The 24281-nt window shown below is 47.0% G+C and overlaps 1 protein-coding gene across 1 annotated transcript; it reads left to right on the top strand.

Annotated features, from left to right (window-relative positions):
* Positions 1–19067: 19067 nt before the first annotated feature.
* Positions 19068–22551, top strand: FUT4 (fucosyltransferase 4). Its single transcript, XM_066586821.1, has one exon. It carries the CDS (start codon positions 19759–19761, stop codon positions 20845–20847), a length of 1089 nt encoding a protein of 362 aa, XP_066442918.1. The 5' UTR covers positions 19068–19758; the 3' UTR covers positions 20848–22551.
* The last annotated feature ends 1730 nt before the right edge of the window (positions 22552–24281 follow it).

The raw sequence follows: 24281 nt of genomic DNA, 5'->3' as shown, positions 1-24281 counted from the left end.
ATAATGGTGAAGGAGAAAAGTCAGTAGGGAGGGCTTCAGAATTTTGGAAGTTGATTTTGAAGCTCAAAAGAGCGCCATATTTTGCAATTCTTTTAATATATTTAGGAGGAAAGAAAGGTGGGTCATCAGCATATGCAGTGAGCTTGTGCTGGATGGATCCAGGGAAAAGACAAAGAGAAGAGGGGAAAGCAGACAGCCCTGTCGCAGGTGCGCCACCACTCCATTCACTTCAATGACAGTGCCGGAGGTTACCGAAGCACTTGAAATTAGTCCTCTCTGAAGTCCCGATTGAAATGGATGCAGCAGTGGTGTGTCTGCGTGACCTCCGCCCCATTCACTCGAGGACCAACCGAACCTTTGTTCTTAGGATTCATGGGAGTCCCAATTGTTAGACTCCTACCAATCACAAAATTATCCCCTGTCCTATGGATAGGGAATAGCGTCATAACGTGGCAGAACCCCTTTACAGGCCTTCATGCACATCAGAGAAAAATTGTCTCAAACCACTGATTTGGGCAGAACTGGTCAACTTTAGTATATGTATTTGGGGGGGGCTCCTGATTGTCCCCTAACAGAATACATTGGGGTAAGAAGGATTCAGCATTTTGAACTGCAATGTCCAACCCTTCGATTTGACCTGGAGATAAGCTACGGCCAGGACTGTTGGCCAGCAGACTTCTCCTCCCTCCCTATTGAAAACACAGGAATGCTTGTCCTAACTGACCGTTCATGTGTATGGGGGACACGGGAGATATGGCTGTCGGCCAAATGCTATTAAGAGTTTATGGACAACTTTACAGTGTTGGTTCCTGTACTTTGAACTCCTAGACAAACCATTCTTGAGATTAGAGAATGAGGACATTTGAACAAAGTTCAGATTCATTACTTTATACTTCCTTAATTACAGAAACCCCTAATTATTGCATCATGTACTCCTGCTATATTTGTGATGACTACAAATAGTAGGATCATTTATTAATGTATTTATTGGTTATTGAAGGAGTTGTACCAAAAGCTAAAGTTGTCCCCTATCTATATAACTCTATGATCAGTGGGGGTCCCAGCGGTCGGCCCTTGTACTCGGCAATCTCTGGTGCTGTCATTGAAATGAAAGGAACGTCGATGCACATTCATGTTTCTCCATGAATGGATTGTCACGACCCCTGTTCTTGGCATCGATTAGGGTCCAAGCTGTTGGATGTGCACCAACCCTAAAGTTATCTCCCAATCGTGTGGATAGCAGATAACTTTAGATTTTTGTCAGGCAGCAGCAGCAAAAGTACGTAAGATTTTAGGATGTATAAAAAGCTAGATTAAAACCTGTAAGCCCAATGTAATATAAAAGAAGTTAAATAGGATGTACCTCGAAAGGATACTAGCGCTCTCCCTAAGGAGAGATGATGCCCCTCCCAAGCCACGCCACAGGCCTCTCACTAGTCAAGCCAGGATCCTACTGCACACTGATGAGGGGAAAAAACCCCGAAACAGCTGTCTGTGCATGGATTCTGGCTTGGTTTCCTATTCCCAATCATTGCTGTACAGACCTGTATAAAGGGTCAAGCATTGATTTGAAGAAATGTTGCCATCCAATAGGTGGCGCTGCAGAGGTATTGTTCCATCTTCCTTATTAGTACAAACAAAAACCTGCCCTCGTATAGCTCCGTTGATAGAAACAACACAGAGCTACTGGTGTCAGAACGTAGCGACAAAAAACAAATTTGCATTTTTTAAAGTTTCCTTTTTGAAAACTAGTAAAATATAATTAAAAGAATATAGATTTGGTTTCACCATAATAATCACAGCAACCCACAGAATAAAGTTAACATGTAATGTTTACCACTCCATGCTGTGACCCTGCTTCCCTCCAAATGGCACGATTACAGGTTCTTTTTCCATTTCACCCAAGTTTAAAAGTTTTTCAATGTATAATATGGTACAGATAAAAAACATAAGCAATTTGTAGACACATTTTGGTTTTCGATCCATTCAGTCTATGATTAAGATTAGAGATGAGCGAGTATACTCGCTAAGGCACATTACTCGAGCGAGTAGTGCCTTAGCCGAGTATCTCCCCGCTCGTCTCTAAAGATTCGGGGGCCGGCGCGGGTGACAAAAAGATGTGTTGGGTCACACTATGGGGAACGTGTGGAATATATAATGTATAATGTAAAATAGACAAATTGGGTGACTTCACTGAGAGGGTGGAAGAAAACCTCACCCCTTACTCCAAGTTCACGTTCTCCCTGTTGTCCAACACAATGGAGGGTGAATCCACAGGAGTTTATTAGATACTCAGGTAATAATAATAACCTTTATTTGTATTGCGCCAACATATTCCGCAGCACTTACAAAAACAGGGGGATACAGAATGACAAAAGTACAAAAATACAAAAACCACGGTTACATGTAGTAATCAGTTGATGGAGACAGTGGGGTGATCAGCCGGCTCCAACAAGCTTATATACTACACATAATGGGGTGATACAGATACAGAAGGTAAAGGGCTGGAGATGTGTAAGGTATAGCGAAGTGGAGAGTGTGGGATCCTATACACATAAACAATGGTCAGACTCGAGCCATATAGCGGCTGAATCAGTATGATTGCAGGGGCGGCTGATTTTGGCTAGTAGGGATTGCAGTCAGTAGGATAGGGAGCATGTTATAAGGCAGAGTAGACAGGGATTTGGTTTAGGGGATGTAGTTATGCCTCTCTGAAGAGATACGTTTTTAGAGCATGCCTGAAGTTTTCTGAGTCATGGATTGCCTAGATAGTTTAGGGTAGTTCATTCCAGTGGACTGGTGCTGCTCTGGAGAAGTCTTGGAGGTGGGAATGAGAGGTTCAAATTAAAGGGGCAGTCAGTCTGATTTCATTAGCAGAGCGGAGGGTGCAGGCTGGGTGATGATTGAGATGAGGGAGGCAATGTAGGGTGGCGTGGTGCTATGGAGAGCTTTGTCGATGAGGGTAGGGAGTTTAAATTGAATTCTGTATTTGGCAGGCAGCCAGTGTAGTAACTGGCAGAGGGCAGAGGCATCCGAGTAGTGGCTGGACAGGAAGATGAGCCTGGCTGCCGCATTCAGGATGCATTGGAGAGGGGAGAGTCTGGCGCAGGGGAGGCCGATCAGCAGCCCACAGTGTTAGGGATAGGGTTACCGCTGGGGTTACTGACAGGTGGGGGTCGTGTTCTCCTGGCACCGCGAGTGTCAGTGCGGGCTGCTCCAGTCGAGGCTCCCCCGTGTTGGTGGTTGCCCGCTCCCGCCAAGGAGCGTGTCCTGCCGCGATCGGGGACACACTCCCTCCGGCCGGGTACGTGGCTCCCTGTAGAGTACACGTCCCCAAGGAGAGCCGAGGGATCTTATCATCTCCCCTAGGGACGTGTCACCTTTCCGCTCCCTTTTTGGGTAGGGACTTTCACATATCAGGCTCCTGTATTAGTCCCTTTGTACTGCACACGTGTCTTCCCAGTTTGACTCGGTTTTCCCTGACTACTCTCTGTGTTATCCTCTGTCGTTTTGCTCAGTAGGTTTTGACCTGGCTTGTTTTGACCATCCGTCTCCTGTCCCTCTCCCTTGGGGTCCCTGTCACTAGGTCAGAGCAGGGACCGCCGCTCAGTTGTCACCCTGGGGCTTAGCCCAGGGGTGCAAATAGGTAGGGATACGGGAGTGGGCTGGTGTAGGGAACCCCCCTGGCCATCTGTCCCATACCAGCCTTAACAGACAGTAGATGAGGGCAACAGTGAGCATTTGTAGCTTGTCCACAGTGAGAAAAGAGCGGATTCTTGCGATGTTCTTGAGGTGCAGGTGGCATGTTCGGGCCAGAGATTGGATGTAGGGGGTAAAGGAGAGATCAGAGTCGAATATGACCACAAGACAGCGGGTGTGCTGTCTGGGAGCTATGGTAGTGCCACACACTGAGATGGAGATGTCAGGGATGAGGTCGGTTAGTAGAGGGAGGAAACATCAATAGGTCAGTTTTAGAGAGGTTCATTTTTAGGTAGAGATTGGACATAGTGTTAGAGACAGCGGACAGATAGTCAGTGGCGTTTTGGAGGAATGTAACTGTAATGTCCCGGGAAGAGGTGTATAGCTGGGTGTCATCAGCATATAGGTGGTATTGGAGGCCAAATCTCCTGATGGTTTGTCCAATAGGGGCTGTGTAGATGGAGAAAAGGAGGGGGCAGAGGACCGAGCCATGGGGGCCCCAACAGCAAGGGGAAGAGGAGAGGATGTAGAGCCAGCAAAGGAGATGCTGAAGGAGCGGTCAGATAGGTAGGAGGAGAACAAGGAGAGAGCAGTGTCCTTTAGGCCAATGGAGCGTAGCATATTGAGGAGGAGTTTGTGGTCAACAGTGTCAAATGCTGCGGAAAGGTCGAGGAGTATCCGTAGGGAGTAGTCGCCCCCCGATTTGGCTGTCAGGAGGTCATTTGACACCTTTGTGAGGGTGGTTTCTGTCGAGTGTAGGGGGCGGGAGCCGGACTATACCGGGTCGATAAGAGTTTTCTGATAGATAGCTTATAAGGCGGGAGTAAACCAGGCGTTCTAGTAGTTTGGAGATGAAGGGAAATGCTGCGGAAAGGTCGAGGAGTATCCGTAGGGAGTAGTCGCCCCCCGATTTGGCTGTCAGGAGGTCATTTGACACCTTTGTGAGGGTGGTTTCTGTCGAGTGTAGGGGGCGGGAGCCGGACTATACGGGGTCGATAAGAGTTTTCTGATAGATAGCTTATAAGGCGGGAGTAAACCAGGCGTTCTAGTAGTTTGGAGATGAAGGGAGATTTGAGATGGATCGGTAGTTGGCAGCATCAGTCGAGTTAGGAGTCAGTTTCTTTAGCAATGGGGATATGATTGTTACGTGTGCTGCTGAGATGTAGTGCTATGGTTTCTAGCAGCACAGCTACACAGGTGGTGAATGATTGAGCGGGCTGGGTGTGGTGACTTCCTGCTAGCCAATCTCCTAGGTCTTTGATCACATATAAACCGAGCTTCTGTCAGTCTCTGTCTGGTGTCCAGAGTGAGCAGTCAGGTATCCATGTCCGTCACAGCTTGCTGTGTGTTTGGGGTCTTGCTGGTTCATGTCCATTTATTTTCTGTCATTTTTGTCTCAGTTTGTTCTGCTGGACTCCTGGTTAGTATAGGGACTAGCGGTATAGCCAGGAGCCGTGAAGTGGCCTGCTAGCTTCCATGTTTTGATCAAAATGTCAACTAATACCTGGTATTTATATTCAGCTTTGCTACCTGCTACTAGTGGTTGCATTTTAGCTGCTGTATGTGGTGTTTTCTGGCTATGTGTGTCCTGTTGTTCTGTCCCTGTCATGTGGCATGTGTATGTATCCTGTTCTGGTGTATGGTTCCTAGGATCAGCTAGGGCCCAGATCCGAAGACCGCTGGGCCGCCCTTATTGGGGCGATGTCCCCGCTCAGGTAGGGCCATGTCTTCCTCCCTTGTAGCACAGGGTCAGTTGCCTGAAAACCATGTGAAACCCGTGTGCGTGCATCCCTCTTGGTCACAATCGTGTGGGCTCCGTGCTTAGTTTGCCCACACGATCGTAACAATGATGGCATGTTTGAAAGAGGAGGGGAAAATACCAGAGGTCAGAGAGACGTTTAATATAGTGGTGAGGTAGGAGATAACCACCAGGGAGAGGGACAGGAGGAGGTGTGAGGGAAGAGGGTCGCTAGTGCAGGTGGTGGGGTAAGCAGAGCAAAGCAATCTGGAGACTTCTTCCTCCGTCGTTGGTGTGAGTACAGAGAGTGAACAGGAGCTAGATGCAGTGCTGACGAGACTAGGGACGGACCTAGTTTGGGATTGGAAGGTTATTTCCTGACGGATGTCATTCATTTTCTTTTTAAAGTAGGCAGCCAGCTCTACAGCACTCAGATCTGTCACCGGGGACTACGGTTTAGGGCTCTGAAGGGAGAGAAAAGTATCAAAGAATCGTTTAGGGTTGTGAGATAGAGAGGGGACAAAAGAGGTAATATAGACTTGTTTGGCATGGTGGAGGACGAGGTTGTATGTTCTGAGCATGAATTTGTACATAAACAAACACAGTATAGGTGCATAGGCAATGCGTATTGGGCCTGCCAGAAACATCATGGATCTCGCAATTCATGTATCCCTTTAAACAAATTGATGTGTCTTGCCACCAGGGGCGCCCCTACCATGAGGTGACCTGAGACTGTTGCCTCAGGCGGCAATCTACAGGACCTCAGAGGGGCGGTGCGTTGCCACTAGAAATGAGCGAACGTACTCGTCCGAGCTTGATACTCGTTCGAGTATTAGTGTGTTCGAGATGCTCGTTACTCGAGACGAGTACCACGCGATGTTCGAGTTACTTTCCCTTTCATCTCTGAGACGTTAGCGCGCTTTTCTGGCCAATAGAAAGACAGGGAAGGCATTACAACTTCCCCCTGCGACGTTCAAGCCCTATACCACCCCCCTGCAGTGAGTGGCTGGCGAGATCAGGTGTCACCCGAGTATATAAATCGGCCCCTCCCGCGGCTCGCCACAGATGCATTCTGACATAGTTCAGAGAAAGTGCTTCTGGTGCCGGAGCTGCTATAGGGAGAGCGTTAGGAGTATTTTAGGCTTCAAGAACCCCAACGGTCCTTCTTAGGGCCACATCTAACCGTGTGCAGTAGTGTGGAGGCTGCTTTTTGCAGTGTTGCACTTTTTTTTTTTTTGGATATTGGCCGTGCAGAGCATTGCGCCCTGCAGTAATTATACATAGTCCAGGGCCAGTAGTGGTGGTGAGGCAGGGACAGAAGACATATTTATTGAATATAGGCAGTGGGCCTTTCCAAAAACATTTGGGGAAAAAAAATCTATTTGGGCTGCCTGTGACTGTCCTTAGTGTACTGGGTCTGTGCTGGGGGTAGTTGTCCTAATTCATACGCAGCCAGCTAAGTGTTACAGCAGGCTTGCGCAAAATTATTTCCTGGCTCTGTGTTGGCTGTTACATCACCGCTGTATTCCAGTCCACAGTGCAACAGTCTGCAGTTATTTTACATACTCCAGGGCCAGTAGTGGTGACGCAGAGAGAGAAGACATATACAGTGTATATAGGCAGTGGGCCTTTCCAAAAACATTTGGGAAAAAAAATCTATTTGGGCTGCCTGTGACTGTCCTCAGTGTACTGGGTCTGTGCTGGGGGTAGTTGTCCTAATTCATACGCAGCCAGCTAAGTGTTACAGCAGGCTTGCGCACAATTATTTCCTGGCTCTGCTGTGCGTTCCGTAAGCGAAGTCAGCCTCCAACCACAGGCCAATAAGCGGCACATTTAATTACAGCGTTCTGTTTCTGCACTACTGGTAATACACCATGCTGAGGGGTAGGGGTAGGCCTAGAGGACGTGGACGCGGGCGAGGACGCGGAGGCCCAAGTCAGGGTGTGGGCACAGGCCGAGCTCCTGATCCAGGTGTATCGCAGCCGACTGCTGCGGGATTAGGAGAGAGGCACGTTTCTGGCGTCCCCACATTCATCTCACAATTAATCGGTCCACGCGGTAGACCTTTATTAGAAAATGAGCAGTGTGAGCAGGTCCTGTCGTGGATGGCAGAAAGTGCATCCAGCAATCTATCGAACACCCAGAGTTCTGCGCCGTCCACTGCTGCAACTCTGAATCCTCTGGCTGCTGCTCCTCCTTCCTCCCAGCCTCCTCACTCCATTAGAATGACACATTCTGAGGAGCAGGCAGACTCCCAGGAACTGTTCCCGGGCCCCTGCCCAGAATGGGCAGCAAGGGTTCCGAATCCTCTCCCACTGGAGGAGTTTGTCGTGACCGATGCCCAACCTTTGGAAAGTTCCCGGGGTCCGGGGGATGAGGCTGGGGACTTCCGGCAACTGTCTCAAGACCTTTCGCCACTACTTTTCCCGATGTGCCGTCCCAGCCCTGCACGACCACGTCTCCCGCAACATTGTACGCGCCCTCACCAACGCGGTTACTGCCAAGGTCCACTTAACAACAGACACGTGGACAAGCACAGGCGGGCAGGGCCACTATATCTCCCTGACGACACATTGGGTGAATTTAGTGGAGGCTGGGACAGAGTCAGAGCCTGGGACCGCTCACGTCCTACGCACCCCCAGAATTGCGGGCCCCAGCTCGGTGGTGATATCTGCGGCGGTGTATGCTTCCTCCACTAAACCACCCTCCTCCTCCTCCGCAACCTCTGTCTCGCAATCAAGATGTGTCAGCAGCAGCACATCGGCAGCAGTCGGTGTCACGCGGCGTGGCAGCACAGCGGTGGCAAGCGTCAGCAGGCCGTGCTGAAACTACTCAGCTTAGGAGAGAAGAGGCACATGGCCCACGAACTGCTGCAGGGTCTGACAGAGCAGACTGACCGCTGACTTGCGCCACTGAGCCTCCAACCGGGCATGGTCGTGTGTGGCAACGGCCGTAACCTGGTGGCGGCTCTGCAGCTCGGCAGCCTCACGCACGTGCCATGCCTGTCCCACGTCTTTAATTTGGTGGTTCAGCGTGTTCTGAAAAGCTACCCATGCTTGTCAGACCTGCTCGGAAAGGTGCGCCGGCTCTGCGCACATTTCCGCAAGTCCCACATGGACGCTGCCACCCTGCGCACCCTGCAACATCAGTTTCATCTGCCAGTGCACCGACTGCTGTGCGACGTGCCCACACGGTGGAACTCTACACTCCACATGTTGGCCAGGCTCTATGAGCAGCGTAGAGCTATAGTGGAATACCAACTCCAACATGGGCGGCGCAGTGGGAGTCAGCCTCCTCAATTCTTTACAGAAGAGTGGGCCTGGTTGGCAGACATCTGCCAGGTCCTTGGAAACTTTGAGGAGTCTACCCAGATGGTGAGTGGCGATGCTGCAATCATTAGCGTCACCATTCCTCTGCTATGCCTCTTGAGAAGTTCCCTGCAAAGCATAAAGGCAGACGCTTTGCGCTCGGAAACAGAGGCGGGGAAGACAGTATGTCGCTGGATAGTCAGAGCACCCTCCTGTCTATATCTCAGCGCGTTGAGGAGGAGGAGGAGGAGCATGAGGAGGATGAGGAGGAGGGGGAAGAGACAGCTTGGCCCACTGCTGAGGGTACCCATGCTGCTTGCCTGTCATCCTTTCAGCGTGTATGGCCTGAGGAGGAGGAGGAGGATCCTGAAAGTGATCTTCCTAGTGAGGACAGCCATGTGTTGCGTACAGGTACCCTGGCACACATGGCTGACTTCATGTTAGGATGCCTTTCTCGTGACCCTCGCGTTACACGCATTCTGGCCACTACGGATTACTGGGTGTACACACTGCTCGACCCATGGTATAAGGAGAACCTTTCCACTCTCATACCCGAAGAGGAAAGGGGTTCGAGAGTGATGCTATACCACAGGACCCTGGCGGACAAACTGATGGTAAAATTCCCATCCGACAGCGCTAGTGGCCGAAAGCGCAGTTCCGAGGGCCAGGTAGCAGGGGAGGCGCAGAGATCAGGCAGCATGTACAGCACAGGCAGGGGAACACTCTCTAAGGCCTTTGACAGCTTTATGGCTCCCCAGCAAGACTGTGTCACCGCTCCCCAGTCAAGGCTGAGTCGGCGGGAGCACTGTAAAAGGATGGTGAGGGAGTACATAGCCGATCGCACGACCATCCTCCGTGACGCCTCTGCCCCCTACAACTACTGGGTGTCGAAGCTGGACACGTGGCCTGAACTCGCGCTGTATGCCCCGGAGGTGCTTGCTTGTCCTGCGGCTAGCGTCTTGTCAGAGAGGGTGTTTAGTGCGGCTGGGGGAATCATCACAGATAAGCGTACCCGCCTGTCAACCGACAGTGCCGACAGGCTTACACTCATCAAGATGAACAAAGCCTGGATTTCCCCAGACTTCTCTTCTCCACCAGCAGACAGCAGCGATACCTAAACAATACGTAGGCTGCACCCGCGGACGGAAGCATTGTTCTCTATCACCATCAAAAACGTGGACCTTTTAGCTTCATCAATCTATGTATAATATTCATCCTCCTCCTCCTGCTCCTCCTCCTGAAACCTGACGTAATCACGCCGAACGGGCAATTTTTCTTAGGGCCACAAGGCTCAGTCATATAATTTTTGTAAACAATTTTTATACGTTTCAATGCTCATTAAAGCGTTGAAACTTTCACCTCAACCAATTTTTATTTTAACTGGGCTGCCTCCAGGCCTAGTTACAAATTAAGCCACATTAACCAAAGCGATTAATGGGTTTCACCTGCCCTCTTGGTTGGGCATGGGCAATTTTTCTGACGGACATTAGTACTGTTGGTACACCAATTTTTTGGGGCCCTCGCCTACAGTGTAATCCAATTAATTTTTTGCCCACCTGCATTAAAGCTGATGTTACATCAGCTGTGTTGGGCACTGCAATGGGATATATTTATGTACCGCCGGTGGGTTCCACGGAGCCACCCATGCTGTGGGTCCACAGGGAGTTGTAACTGCATGTGTCTACTTCTAAAGAACCCCAGTCTGACTGGGGCATGCAGTTTGGGCCGAAGCCCACCTGCATTTAATCGGACGTTACCTCAGCTGTGATGGGCACTGTAATGGGATACATTTATGTACAGCCGGTGGGTTCCAGGGAGCCACCCATGCTGTGGGTGCACACGGAATACCCATTGCGGAGTTGTACCTGCCTGTGACTATTTATAAAAAAACGCGGTCTGACTGGGCCATGCAGACACCTTGACAGAATGAATAGTGTGTGGCACATAGGTTCCCCATTGCTATGCCCACGTGTGCAGCTCCTGATGGAGGTGGCACAGGATTGGATTTCTCATTGCTTCTGTACAGCATTGTGGGCTATCGCCCCGCCCCTTTTAAAGAGGGTCGCTGCCTAGCCGTGCCAACCCTCTGCAGTGTGTGCCTGCGGTTCCTCCTCATGGCAGACGCACTTATAAATAGACATGAGGGTGGTGTGGCATGAGTGCAGCTGAAGGCTGCGCAGGGACACTTTGGTGTGCGCTGTGGACACTGGGTCGTGCGGGGGGGTTGGGCAGCATGTAACCCAGGAGAAGTGGCAGCGGAGTGTCATGCAGGCAGTGATTGTGCTTTGTTGGAGGTAGTGTGGTGCTAAGCTAAGGTATGCATTGCTAATGAGGGCTTTTCAGAAGTAAAAGTTGTTGGGAGGGGGGGGGCCCACTCTTGCTGCTATTGTTGCTTAATAGTGGGACCTGGGAACTTGAGATGCAGCCCAACATGTAGCCCCTCGCCTGCCCTATCCGTTGCTGTGTCGTTCCCATCACTTTCTTGAATTGCCCAGATTTTCACAAATGTAAACCTTAGCGAGCATCGGCGATATACAAAAATGCTCAGGTCGCCCATTGACATCTCAATGGGGTTCGTTACTCGAAACGAACCCTCGAGCATCGCGATAATTTCGTCCCGAGTAACGAGCACCCGAGCATTTTGGTGCTCGTTCATCTCTAGTTGCCACCTAGCTGGTATTTATTTTTTAACCAGCTATTAGTGGCTGGTAAAATATAATTACTACTTGGGAGGCGCCCAGGCAGCCACCCGACAAGCATTTTAGTCACCCAGCCTGCAGCTCTAGTCCTGTCCCTTCCACCTCTGTGTTTCTGCATGCAGATTCTGGCCTGTACCCAGCGCAGATACCGGGAAAAAGACATCAAGGGCCACAGGTGCAGTCGCTGCCAGAACGGGGCTGCAGGCTGTGTGAGTGAAATGCTTATTGAGATGCAGCTGGGATGGAAACCAATAGAGGGGACACTATTACTACTGGGGCCATTATGAGGGACGGTATTATCACTATGGCCACTAAGTGGGACATTTACTATTGGGGCCACTACTGGTATCACTATTACTCTGTCACTTCAGACAAGGCTCAATGGTTCAAATATGTGTTGGGTGTCTTGAGTATGGTGCTTTCCATGCCTGTAAAGTGAGTGTTTCCTTTTTTCTTTCTTTTGGGGGGGGCAGGGTGGCACCATTACACACTTCACTTCAGGCAGCATAAAGGCTTGGGGCATCTCTGCTTGCCTTATTGAGTACTATGAGTCCATGTGCTGTCCGAGTCTAACAACTCAGACGACACATGGGCTGACTATGTGTCTTTATCCTAGGGGTAGTACCACATGGGGTCCAAAACCATTGCAACCCAACTTCTTCAAGGGGGCAACCCAGCAGTCCAACAGCAACCATACCACACTGCCTCCCCCCCCCCCCTTCCCTTCCCCGCTCCGGACCACCACACACCAAACAAAGTTTCATACTCTACTTATATAAAACATATCTTATTATCCAGACAAACACATCCTGCAGCTCCTCTATTAATACTGGAGGGAACATTTCATCGACAAACACAAGATTGCTATTATTTCTGTAGGAAATTCTGTTATAGTAAAATTTCACCATGAAATAGAAATAATTTTTCTTGTGATGAAAACAATTTTATGCCACTTTGTTCGCAGGAAAAAGCACTTTATTCTAAGAACAGATCTATTGCTATGCAGAATTGTCTTTTCACATACTGTAAGAGTTTACCGCTGTTTTATAATAACCCATGAAAAGTAAATTAAAGGGTTGTATAAGATGAGAAAAAAGAGTTTGTGTTCTATTCCACAAACAGCGCCTCCAGGGGCTACATCCAGTACTGCAGCTCACTAAGTAAGGGGAACGATTTCTCTTATGTCAAAGTAAAGTGCTAAGATATCCCAGGGGAAGTTTGGAAATGATCACATGTGCACAATATTTGTGACTTTTAACACTTTTCAAAAAAAGGTGTGCAAACTGGTCGGGGTTGACTGGGTAGGGATCTAGAAATAAAAAAAAAAAACCCAGCACTTAAAAGATTCAACTTTATTATTAATCCATAACAAAATGACAAAGGTAGTAACTGCGCACAACAGCGTCTACGCGTTTCAAGCGTTATCGTTCTTAGTCATGGCATACATCTGTTGTTTGACTGGGTAGAGTCTGCTTCTACTAATAGAAGGCTAAGGCTGGCATCACACGGGTGTATGCGTATTCACGTGTCTGAACGCTGTGTGTTTGCAATTAGAATGATGTTCTTTTTACGCACGCATCGGCGTATTTTACGGTACCTTTTGCACCCACAAGCCATGTTCACCTGCGCGTGGCAAACAGGGACACATTGATTGAATTGGCTAATGAGTTCCAGATGTGTTCTTTTTACGCATCTCCATGCATATTCCTGTCATATTTGCCTGTCGCCATTGACTTCTATGGGGCCCTTTGGTTTGCATATATGCAGAAAAATAGAACATTTTCTATTTCTTTTGGTTGACCAAAATGTGCATGCAAAATACGGAAACATGAATGAACCCATTGAAATAAATTGGTTCTACTCTCTGTGTATTGTGCACGCAATATTCAACTATTAGTATGCTTTTAGAGTGTGGGAGGAAACCCATGCAAACACTGGGAGAACATACAAACTCCATGCAGTTGTTGTCTCCAGATTTGAACCTAGGGCCCCATGCTTCTTCTTCCTCTTCCTGAAAAGGAGGAGTTAAAAGAAAGAAGAATCACAATGGCTCAGTGGTTAGTACCGTTCTCTTGCAGTGTTGGAGTCCTGGGTTCAAATCTGACCAAGGACAACATTGGTATTAGTGTATCTTGAGGGGTTTGACAGGAGGAACGATAGGGTCAATAGCAGAAGGTCCTACAAGTAGGCACTGTGGCCTCACTCCCTGTGTTAGGCAGTGCTGTGCTACACTGCAGTTCCCAAAGCTAGCTGCCTCTTTCCCCACCGGCCCTGTCACTGTGCCCTCCCTGGTGTCTTGGCATCAGTTCGCAATCACTTATTTGCCCTGTGCTGTTGTGTTTGTGGCTGCCAGGACCTGCAGCTCATCAGTTAATCAGGTTCAATCAGGTACAGGGGGCGTCACCCCCGTCAAGCTTGACTCCACCACTTGTTCATGGCGTCAAGATGCACTAATACCGACAACATCTGCATGGAGTTTGTATGTTCTGTCTGGGTTTTTTTGTAGGTTTTTATGGAATCCATAAGAAATTACCTCCATGTGCCTCTGAGGCGCCCAGAGATACACTATGTGCCCACAGTATTCTGTATATGTTGTATTACTCATGCGCATGAGCTCTGAAGCTCCATGCATAAAAAAGCAGTAGAAGCAGTTTTGGGCTGGAGACTGACAATATGATACTTTATTATTTATAAAGGCTAAACTGGACAAAATCCATGATATTAGGAAACCAATAAAAATTATTGCTTTCATCTCTGAAATAATAAAATAGTACAAAAAGAAACCGCGAGCATGAAAAATTGATCAGGTAAATAATAGATAGGCAGTTGGAAGCTGAGACCTCAACAAGCACAATGTCCCCTGCAATTAATGGAGCATGCTACTCTGTGTGCTTTAAAAGCATTATCTTTGTATCTCAGGAGGTTTATGGCCTACAGAAGAGTATTTATATACAACATACAAACTCCATGCAGACATTGTCCTTTGTCAGATTTGAACCTATGACGCCAGTGGTGCAAGGCACCAGTGGAATCACTGAGCTACAGAACCACCACTATCAATTACACACCAATTTTAGGGATGTTGGTGAAGTTTTGGTTTGGTTCAAAGTAATTCAGACCAAACTGAAATTTGGCCAACCGGCTGAACCAAACTTTGTAAAAGTTTGCTCATCACTACTAATACATTAAACCTCTCTGGCCTTCCATATACAGCTTACTGTAGAGAAACACTTTCATCTGTATATACACATAAACTCATAGTCAGAGTCATATAAGAGTCATATAAGTCATAGAATGGTAGAGTTGTAAGGGACCTCCAGGTTCATCGGGTCCAACCCCCTGCTCAATGAGGCTTTGGAGACAACAGTCAACTGAACATGCCAATACTGGTGGGAATGGCCTACAATCTAATGTATATGAGGACCTCGTATGGGAATCTCCATTATAGGTTCTACTTAACATACAACAAATCAGGCTTGGACTGGCCCAGAGTGGAACAGGTGAATCCCCCAGTGGGCCCTGAGGTAGAGTGGGCACCCAACTCTCCCCACAAGCTGTGCATAGGGTCTGCACATATTGGGTAACGGGGAGGCTTATCAATTCCTGCCTGCTGTATTCTTGATATGCTTGGAGACAAAGCCGCACTAAAACACAGCCAACCTTTTATTGAAGTAGCTGGAGAATTCAGTAAGGAAGAATTTGTGACCGGGGATCAGGTAACATTTGCATGTAGTTGTATAGTGGGCCCCCAGAATGAATATCACTGGTGGGCCCTGGGCACCCGAGTCTGACACTGCACCAAATGGCCACTTTATTAAAGAAACTTAATTCAGCAGCTCGTTGCACATATTTTATGCCCATGTATTTTACAGAAAGCAAACTGACCCATTATACCCTGAGGCTATTGACATGGTCTATGAAATAATTGCTGCATGTCCTATTGTAGTCCGTATCATGGAGAAGAATAGGATATGCAGTGTGCACTGTCCATAAGGATTGGACAGCACATAGACGGGTGTCCCTGTGCCATCTGATGCAAGTTGCACCTGAGATTCCCATGCAACTCATCTACGACCATCCATAGTTTAGGGTTGGGTAATCCATGTAAGGAGCTGTCACCTATGCAGTTCCCTGATCTACAGTATCTCATCGTAGAGATGGCTAATGAGTTCCTGGTCCGTTCTGTTTCTAGTGGAATTACGCAGTGTTTCGCACATCTCCATGCGTATTACACGCGCATACCCCCCCCCCCCCCCCCCCATTGATTTCTACGGGGACCTTTATTGTGCAAAAGAATAGAGCAATTTTTTTGCGCGGCTATAAAATGCATGCTCAAGATCTCCGCATGTCAACAAACCCAGTGAAATACGTCCACGTGAAGACAGGACTCCTTCACACGAGCGTTGGCACAAATACACTTGACACAGCACAGCTGCGCATGAGCAGTTTGAAGAGCCACGTAATCAACCTGTTGCACGCGTGTCAGCGCACATTACTGTAATATTCGTGTACGCAGAGCCAGTTTACACACGTGTGTGACACTCACTTTCCAGGGATTGATTAGCTATTAACCCTTTTCAACGCACTGTCTGACGTCTGAAGACATTCTGATTGAAGGCTGTACAGCTCCGATCTCAGAAGACGTCCAGCAGGGTATTCTTACTGTATATTACTGGCCGCTCTGTTGTCGGGGGCCTCTCCAGCATGCCCTATACCGCAGTACTGGCTTTAGCCAGCAGATGGTGCCATTGTATAATGGCAGAAAGAGAAAGCCCCCTCGGAAACCCTGAATCCAAAATTGGATTACAAAGGGTAAAAGCCTAACATGTCTTCTTTTCGCTGCAGTTTTGCGCAGTGTTTCACGCTTCGCCTTGCGTATTTGTGCACCTCCTGTAGGCTTCGATTGGGCTATTGCTGCACAAAACGCAGGAAAATACAGCAGGTCTTTTTTTTGGCGCACGTGAAATGCGCTTCTGAGAACAAACTCATTGAAACAAATGGGTTCTATTCTATGTGTTTAGCGCGCGTATATTTTGTGTGCGCAAAAATGGTTGTGTGAAGAAGCCCTAAGGCTGAGTTCACACATCGCGGAATTTCGACTGCAGAATGTGAGCCTAAATTTCCCAGCAACCTACAGTCCAATGTATGTGAATGGACTTAGAGCAGCTTCACATGGGCATATTAGCGTGCGGTTTTGCGCACAATACGCAGAGAACAGAACTAAGTGATGATAATAGGTTTGTCCAAATTTCCGTATATTGCGTGTGCAAAAAAAACACAGCATGCTCCATTTTTGTGTAACATAGACCCCCATAGAAGTCTATGGGAGGTGCACAAATGCGAGGGGACGGAGTGAAACACTGCGCAATTCCACTAGAAAAAACACATCGGAAACTCACTAGAATAATATCCATTCAAATCGGGGTGTGCTTGTCTAAAAATGGAAGTGCCCTGCAGGCGCGCAAAGTGCAGTCAAATATGCCATATGCTTGTGTGAAACCGCCCTAAGGCTACCTACACATGAGTGAGCACGATATCGAGCCGTTAAACCTGACGTCCTGCAGGACCGCCACCGCACTGTAGTGATGGGAGGCATTTTGGACAGGAAAACACTTTGCATCCCCGTGTAAAACGCATGCTGGCGAGCGTGATACTGGACCGAGTTTCTTGGCCACTCGCCACGTGTGCAGGAAGCCTAAGGCCAGGCACGCACTCGCCACATATGCATGTTCTAAATCTGGTTCGTGATAAGGACAAGAACAGTCCATGCAATGAGTGACAAAATGGCAGCGTGCACCGTCCCATAGGCTATAATGCGTCTGTGCACTGTCCGTGAATTAACACGGACCCAAATACGCTACCGGAGGTGTAATACAAAGCAGCCGCTCCCCAGCGTATGGTCAGTGTGTGAGCTGCTACTCATCGAGATTTTACACCTGCACCTCTCTCCCATTCAGCACTTTGACTAAGGCCTCATGTCCACGGGGAAAATCAGATCTGCTGCGTATTTGTAACGCGGATTTGGGCTGCGGATGCACTGTAATTGTCTTTTTTTTTCCTGCGGAAGATCAATTGAGCTATGTGCTCTATGAGCTCCCGCACGCGTGATCCGCAGTAAAATGGAGCATGTCCATTTTTTTTCATGCTCCAGAAATTTTTTAATTACCATCCGCGGGTATTTATCTACCTGCGGGTGGTCAATGCATTCCTATGGGGCGCAGATCTGCGTGCGGGTAAAACGCTGCGGATTTTAATTCTTATTTTCCCCGTGGACATGAGGCCTTACTGCTACTGGGAACTATGCACCCCTCGATTAGTTAGGCCGGCTTCACGCGGGGGCATTTGCGCACTCAAAATTTGCATGTGCAATACACAGAGAATAGAACCCATTGATCTCATTGCGTTTGTTCACATTTATGTATTTTGCGTACGCATTTCAGTCACAAAGAAAATAGAACATATTCTATTTTACTGCCCGTTTGCGCACCGAAGGTCCCCATAGAAGTCAATAAAGGGTGCGTAAATGCAGGGACATGCGTGAAACACTGCGTAGTTGTGCGGAAAAAAAGATCACATCTAGAGCTCATTGTACTAATTAGCCATTGCCATCGGTGCGTCTTTGTTTGCCGTGCACAAATGAACATGACCTGCGGGTGCAAAAAGTACAGTAAAATACGCAGATGTGCGGGTAAAAAAGCATTATCCATTCCACAAAAACGCTACGCCCATGCGAGTACAAATACGCTTGTGTGAAGCCGGCCGTAGAGCTGGTTCCCCCGGGTTAAATGCATTTTGGTGGCGTAAATACGCTGTGTATTTATGTGACCAAAAATCGCTCCGGCGTGTTTTTATGCACACAAGTACACTGCTTATTTACGCACATGAAAAAGAGCCCACATCGCATTGCTTTTAGCACAAATATGCAGCGAATACACGGGTTTCCTGCATCATTCGTGCACATTTCCGCATACCCATTGGTTTTAATGGGCTTTTACGATGCGTAACTATCTTGCTGCGTATTTTTTCACGCGATCCCACATTGAAAAACTACACCCAAGTGAAATCAACGGGTTCCTTTCACTGTGTATTACGCACGTAAAAATTGCGCACACAATCCGCGCTGCAAATACGCTCGTGTGAACGAGCCTAATACGGTCTTTTTCAGTGGTTCGGATATGATCTCCTTTGTCGGTGACTTGTTTGTACAAGACGCGAAGACCCTCGCTGTGGGCTGCAACTTTGCATACTTTGGCCAAAAGTTCAATAATACTTCATATTTTTTTATCACTTTTGGAAAGAAAAAAAAAAGTTCCGTAGCATGCCAAGCTGAGAAAGGGTTAACGTAAGAGCAAAAACAAAAACCCTTGCTCTCCGCCAGGCCTAATATGTGCATTTGACACCCCTCTGCTGGTGCAGCGACAGCACTGCTTGTTGCTTTACTACCCGCTGATTTTTTTTTTTCCATGAGTGACAAAGAAGGGTTAATCCACCATCTTCATAGTAGCGCACAAAAGGGTTAAAAAAAGGGACTTGTCACCCTGCAAGTCCATCTCAGGTTTCTCTGGGAACTTCCTGAGTGACAGATGACATCACTGGAGGTGTGACTGACTGATGATGTGGATGGAGGGTGCAGGCTGCCGAGCTGCTTGTACAAGGCTGGTCTTCTGAGCTGCACAAGGCTGTGAGGCTCCTTCTCATCATCCAATGCAAAGGGGGATGGCTACGGTGACACAGATACAAAGTACAAGGCGGTGAGAAAAGTGCACTTAAAGGAGAAGAACAAATCACAGCTAAAGCCAAGACGGAAGCTTGAGCGGTGTGCAAGCTCAACTGGATAGGTTCCGACTAGCTGAAAGAAGAAGAATCCCAGCATGGAAATAACATAAACCGCGTCTTGTTTCATCGTCCGGGAATAAGGAAGCTGACAGCTCTCGGCGTCTTGAGGTTGACCTTCTTTAGTTGGTGAGTTCCCTGTCAGTTAACCCTCATGGAAATTTTCAGCTTGTGCAAGGATATAATGCACACCCGGTGCACACACCGACTCCCCGTAACAAGTGTCAGGACTTGCATGCTGATGGGACGCACATGAACTGATTCACATTCTATCGGCTTTTCTAAAAACTTCCTTTTGGACCTGAAGGCATTCTGGAAAGAGACAACGATTCAAGGGCAGCCTCATTCCAGACTCCTGGCACAAAGAGGAATGCAAATATTACAAGCATGAGAGACATTTGCCACCGGGCACAATCGGTATTGGGTCAGTTTTTTTTTAAGACCTAGGACGTCAAGTCCTACCCTAGGTGAGTTAGCCAGTATGAAAGGAGAAAGTTTATCTTTCGAGCAACTACGAGGATGGAGACCCTGCCGGAGAGGGCGCTGGAGGACTCTTAAGTCACAGCTCCTTGCCGCCAGTTTGACATGCACTGTACTGTTCGTATATGCCTGTACCCAAGATTTCCTCTACAACCCCACATATTTCTCATTACTATGGGGAAACCCTACCCAACCAAAACAAGTTACACTCCTGATCTGGTACGAGCCATTTGGCAAGAGAAGACGTGTTGGAGATTGCCACCTACTCTTCAACATCAGCGGGTGCCAACTGACCACTAACAGGAGCCTTTACCAGGAAGCAGATGCCATTTTATTTCATCATCGGGACATCGGTGAATATGGTGACTTTCCGATAAGCAAACGTCCCGCTTCCCAAAAGTGGATCTGGATGAACTTTGAGTCACCTTCTCATTCGTCTTGGCTGACCGCCTTAGGGGGTTTCTTCAACTGGACAATGTCCTACAGAGTGGACTCTGATATTTTTGTGCCATATGGCTACTTATATTCCAGGAAACGTGCCAAAATAGTTCTTCCACGGAAAAGAAAACTAGTGGCGTGGGTGATTAGTAACTGGAATGAGGACCATGAGCGAGTTCAGTATTATAACCAGCTCCGGGAATACATTGATATTGACATTTATGGGAGGTACGGTATGGATTTGAAGCATGACAATGTTGTGAAGACCGTATCAGAATACAAATTTTACCTGGCATTTGAGAATTCACTACATACGGATTACATCACTGAGAAATTATGGCGGAACGCATTTAAAGCCAGTGCGGTCCCTATAGTTATGGGTCCAAGCCGATACAACTATGAGATGTTTATTCCTCGGAACTCTTTCATTCATGTCGATGATTTCTCGAGTCCCAAAAAGTTGGCCATGCACTTGAGGTTTCTCGACAAAAACATTCACATGTACAGGAGATATTTCACGTGGAAGAAGAGGTATGATGTCCATGTGACTTCTTTTTGGGATGAGCATTACTGCACGGCTTGTGAGACTGTGAAAGCTTCCGGTGATGAGTATCGGACTGTCTCAGATCTTGCCGAGTGGTTTGAGAGCTGAAGAAAAATTTCCCATCCCAAATTCTAATCAAACGTTGAGCCCCGTCGTACAGCATCAGCTCTACTTCCTTATCGGATTTAGAGCTGGAATCTACAAATGGAAAGGCACTCAAATTTCAAAAAGAACCACACTACAAAAAACTCTTTCATGAAATACAACCCAATCCTGTTTTCTACCTAAATAGAACAGTGTAGGTCCTGAGACCGAATGCTTGTACTATTCTTAAGGGTAATGACTTTTTGTTTATTTAATTTTTTGTCTTTATTACTTACAGTCCCAATACTTAAAGGGGTTTTCTGGTAAGATTACATTATCCCCTATCGTCAGGACTGGGGATAACCAGCTAATCGATGAGGGTTGATTTGCTTGGACTCCCACTGATTGTCAGGTAAGATTCAGTATGCCCTATCTACAGGATAAGGAATAACTAGTTGATCGATGGGAGTCTGACTGCTCCGATCCCCAGAATGGGGGTCCCGTATTTCCTTCAAAAACTGGCAAAATGAATTGAGCAGCAGCGCAGATACTCAGCCATTGCTCCATTGATTTGAGTGGGAGTGCTGAAAATAGTTGAATTCAAGCTACTGGCTATCCCAAGTGCTCCCATTCATTTCAATGAGAGGGACGGGAATTGCCAAATGCTTGAAATCTGCTATTTCGTCACTCCCATTGAAATCAATAGAGTGGTGGTCAAGCATGTAGGCAATTGCTCAATTCATTCTGCCAATCTCTCAGGGGGATGAGGGACTCCCATTCTGATGATTGGTAGGAGTTACAGTGGGCAGACCTCTACCGATCAGCTAAGTATTCCCCATCCTGTGGATAGGGCATAACTGAATCATACCGGAAAATTCTGTTAAGGGGATTTCACCAGCACAACAATTTGTACCCTATTCACAGGATAGTGGATAACTTGCAGATCGAAAAGGGATTGACTGCTGCAACACCCACAATCCTAAGGACTGGGCTCTGGTGCATCTCCGAATGAAAGCAGAGGTGTCCGCACATGCGCACCATTGCCCCCCCCATTCATTTCAGTGGGATTGGAAGCACTTGAACTTGGCAATCTCCGGTGATCCCATTAAAATGAATGGTGCGGCGGTGTGCATGCTCAACCACCGCTACATTTATTCAAAGTTGTTCCGAACCCCATCCCCAGGAGTCCGATTGCTGGGACCCCTACTGATCTGAAAATTATCCCCTACCTTGTGGGGGGTGGGGAACGTTATGGTGGTAAACCCAATTTAATGGCAATTTGTTTATTTTTTCATTGCTGTTTCATGTAACTGTATGGTACGGTTTTTCTTTTTTTTTTTTTTGCTATTGACTATTTAATATACCAATTTTTAAAAAAAATTGGGCATTTACTTTTCACATGGGAAATATTAATAAATTATCGATACAGTGGATGTGTTTTAACTTGAAATGTAAATTAATTTGAAGCCAACTTGTATTTTTTTTTTGTAAAACGAAAGGATTCATTTGCAATAAGTGCTATTTATGTTTATCTATTCTGAGGAAGTGGATATTACTTGAAGCCTGGGTGAAGATATAGTTTGCCGGTTTAATACTTGCTGGGTGTGCAGAACTTATGGAGCTAAATTATTGAACAGAAGCACAAGACACCGAGGGACACTGTTTGTCTTTTGTGATATATTTTTTGTCATGAAAAAAAAAATTTTTGTAATAAATATTGAAACCAGATTTTGTTGGAATGGAATTCTATCGACCGCTAGACGGACCCGTGATGTGTAAGCAGATGTAGCAGTGCTGGTACAGCTCACAATGTCATCGCATCCTGTTATCTGCTGCTTTCAATAGGCTGTGCAGTCAAGTAATTTCATCTGTGTGAATATAATGAGGTGCAGCCATAACGATCACACTAATTGCAAAGTTTTTTCTACTTTTACTGTATTTAGTATATTGTAATGTTGCAATATCAAGCTCTAGGTTTTTTCACACCCGGACATCCCCTTTAATGTGCTGCTGACAGATCCTATTTTTACACTGATTTTGGTTTCTCTGAATGCCCATACCAACTTGTCTCTATGATTCAGAGTGAAGAACCATGAAGCATCAGTGCCTCCATCCCTGGTGCACCCAGTCTATTCATGTGTTACGTGACCGGCCATTCATTGGAATGGCCATCAAGTAATACTACATTTTTGGGCACTGCCAGACACAACTTTCGATGTGCCAGCTTCATTTTTACTATGAGAGAGTTACTATTTTGTGGATAACTGAGCGTCATATTATGAGTGTCCTACATACATAATTTTATATATGTGTATGTATGTATATATATATATATATATATATATATATATATATATATATATATATATATATATATATATATATATATATATATATATATGCGCCAATCTCGATGTATACATTTTTAAGGGCAGCGGCCATGCAAGTTGCATTCAGGGAAAAAGGGCCCAGGCGGGACTCTTGCACCCGGGCCCAGGAGCCTCCTGCAAACTATGCATTATTACTATACTTACTATGGCGCTGTAGTCCCGCTTCAACATATAACAGGTGACGGCACTGAGTCTTCTGGCCTGCTGATCTCCGGTAGACCTGTCACATAGGCTTCTAATGCAGGTTTACTTGACGGACCTCCTACTAGTCGCAGCAGTCATGTGGGTAAACAAAGCACTGGACGATTGGAACAGCAACGGGGGAGCAGCGCAGCAGCAAAGAGTTTTTTTTTATCATCCCCCCACTGCCACCAATGTGAACAGGATTTGCTTTAATCCCATTTACTTTAATAGTAAACGTGTCAACGCACCCTTTAAGGGGTTGTCTATTCCAAATACACTTCTAGGGTATTCTGCGTTAATAGTTAAAGGTCCCTCAATTTGGGTCTCAATCCATTAGTTAGAGTGGAGTGTAAAGAATACAGTTTCAATGGCACAGTGTAATGCTTCATTTCTCCTGTAGGGGCACTGTAGGGGAATAGCACACCTGCTGTCAGTTTCCCCAGCAGTTTTTGGATGATTTCTGGAAGTTTCACCAGCAGGAAACCTGTAATAACTTTTTTCAAATGGACTCAAAAGAAGATTTCACCCTTCATGACCGATCAATAGATTGATGTTTTTGCTCTATTTATACTTTTTTTTTTTAAACAAGGAGTGGATCTTACAGGGAAAAAAGTATAAGGCCGCTTTCATACGGGCGACAAAATAGCGTGATGTTGCCGCAATGCGATAGCCTGAGAAAATGCATCTATGTGAAGCCCATGCTTTCCAATGGGTTCCTTCCCATCAGTGCTGTTTTCTCTGAAGCTGTCTTGTGAGGAAAACAAATTGCAGTATGCTCTATATTGCCGCGATTTGCGCTTTTTTGTAGCCCATGTTTCCCTATGGAGCCTTTGTTTTTGTCGCATTGCAACATGAAATCGTGGTTTTCGTGTGATGCGATACGCC

Source organism: Eleutherodactylus coqui, chromosome 1, assembly GCF_035609145.1.
Source record: "Eleutherodactylus coqui strain aEleCoq1 chromosome 1, aEleCoq1.hap1, whole genome shotgun sequence".
Classification (NCBI taxonomy): Eukaryota; Metazoa; Chordata; class Amphibia; order Anura; family Eleutherodactylidae; genus Eleutherodactylus; species Eleutherodactylus coqui.
This window is presented reverse-complemented; position numbering and strand designations above follow the sequence as displayed.

What these genes read in the sequence shown, in the direction of transcription:
- FUT4 (XM_066586821.1), top strand. Translation starts at nt 19,759, where the DNA reads ATGAAAGGAGAAAGTTTATCTTTCGAGCAACTACGAGGATGGAGACCC.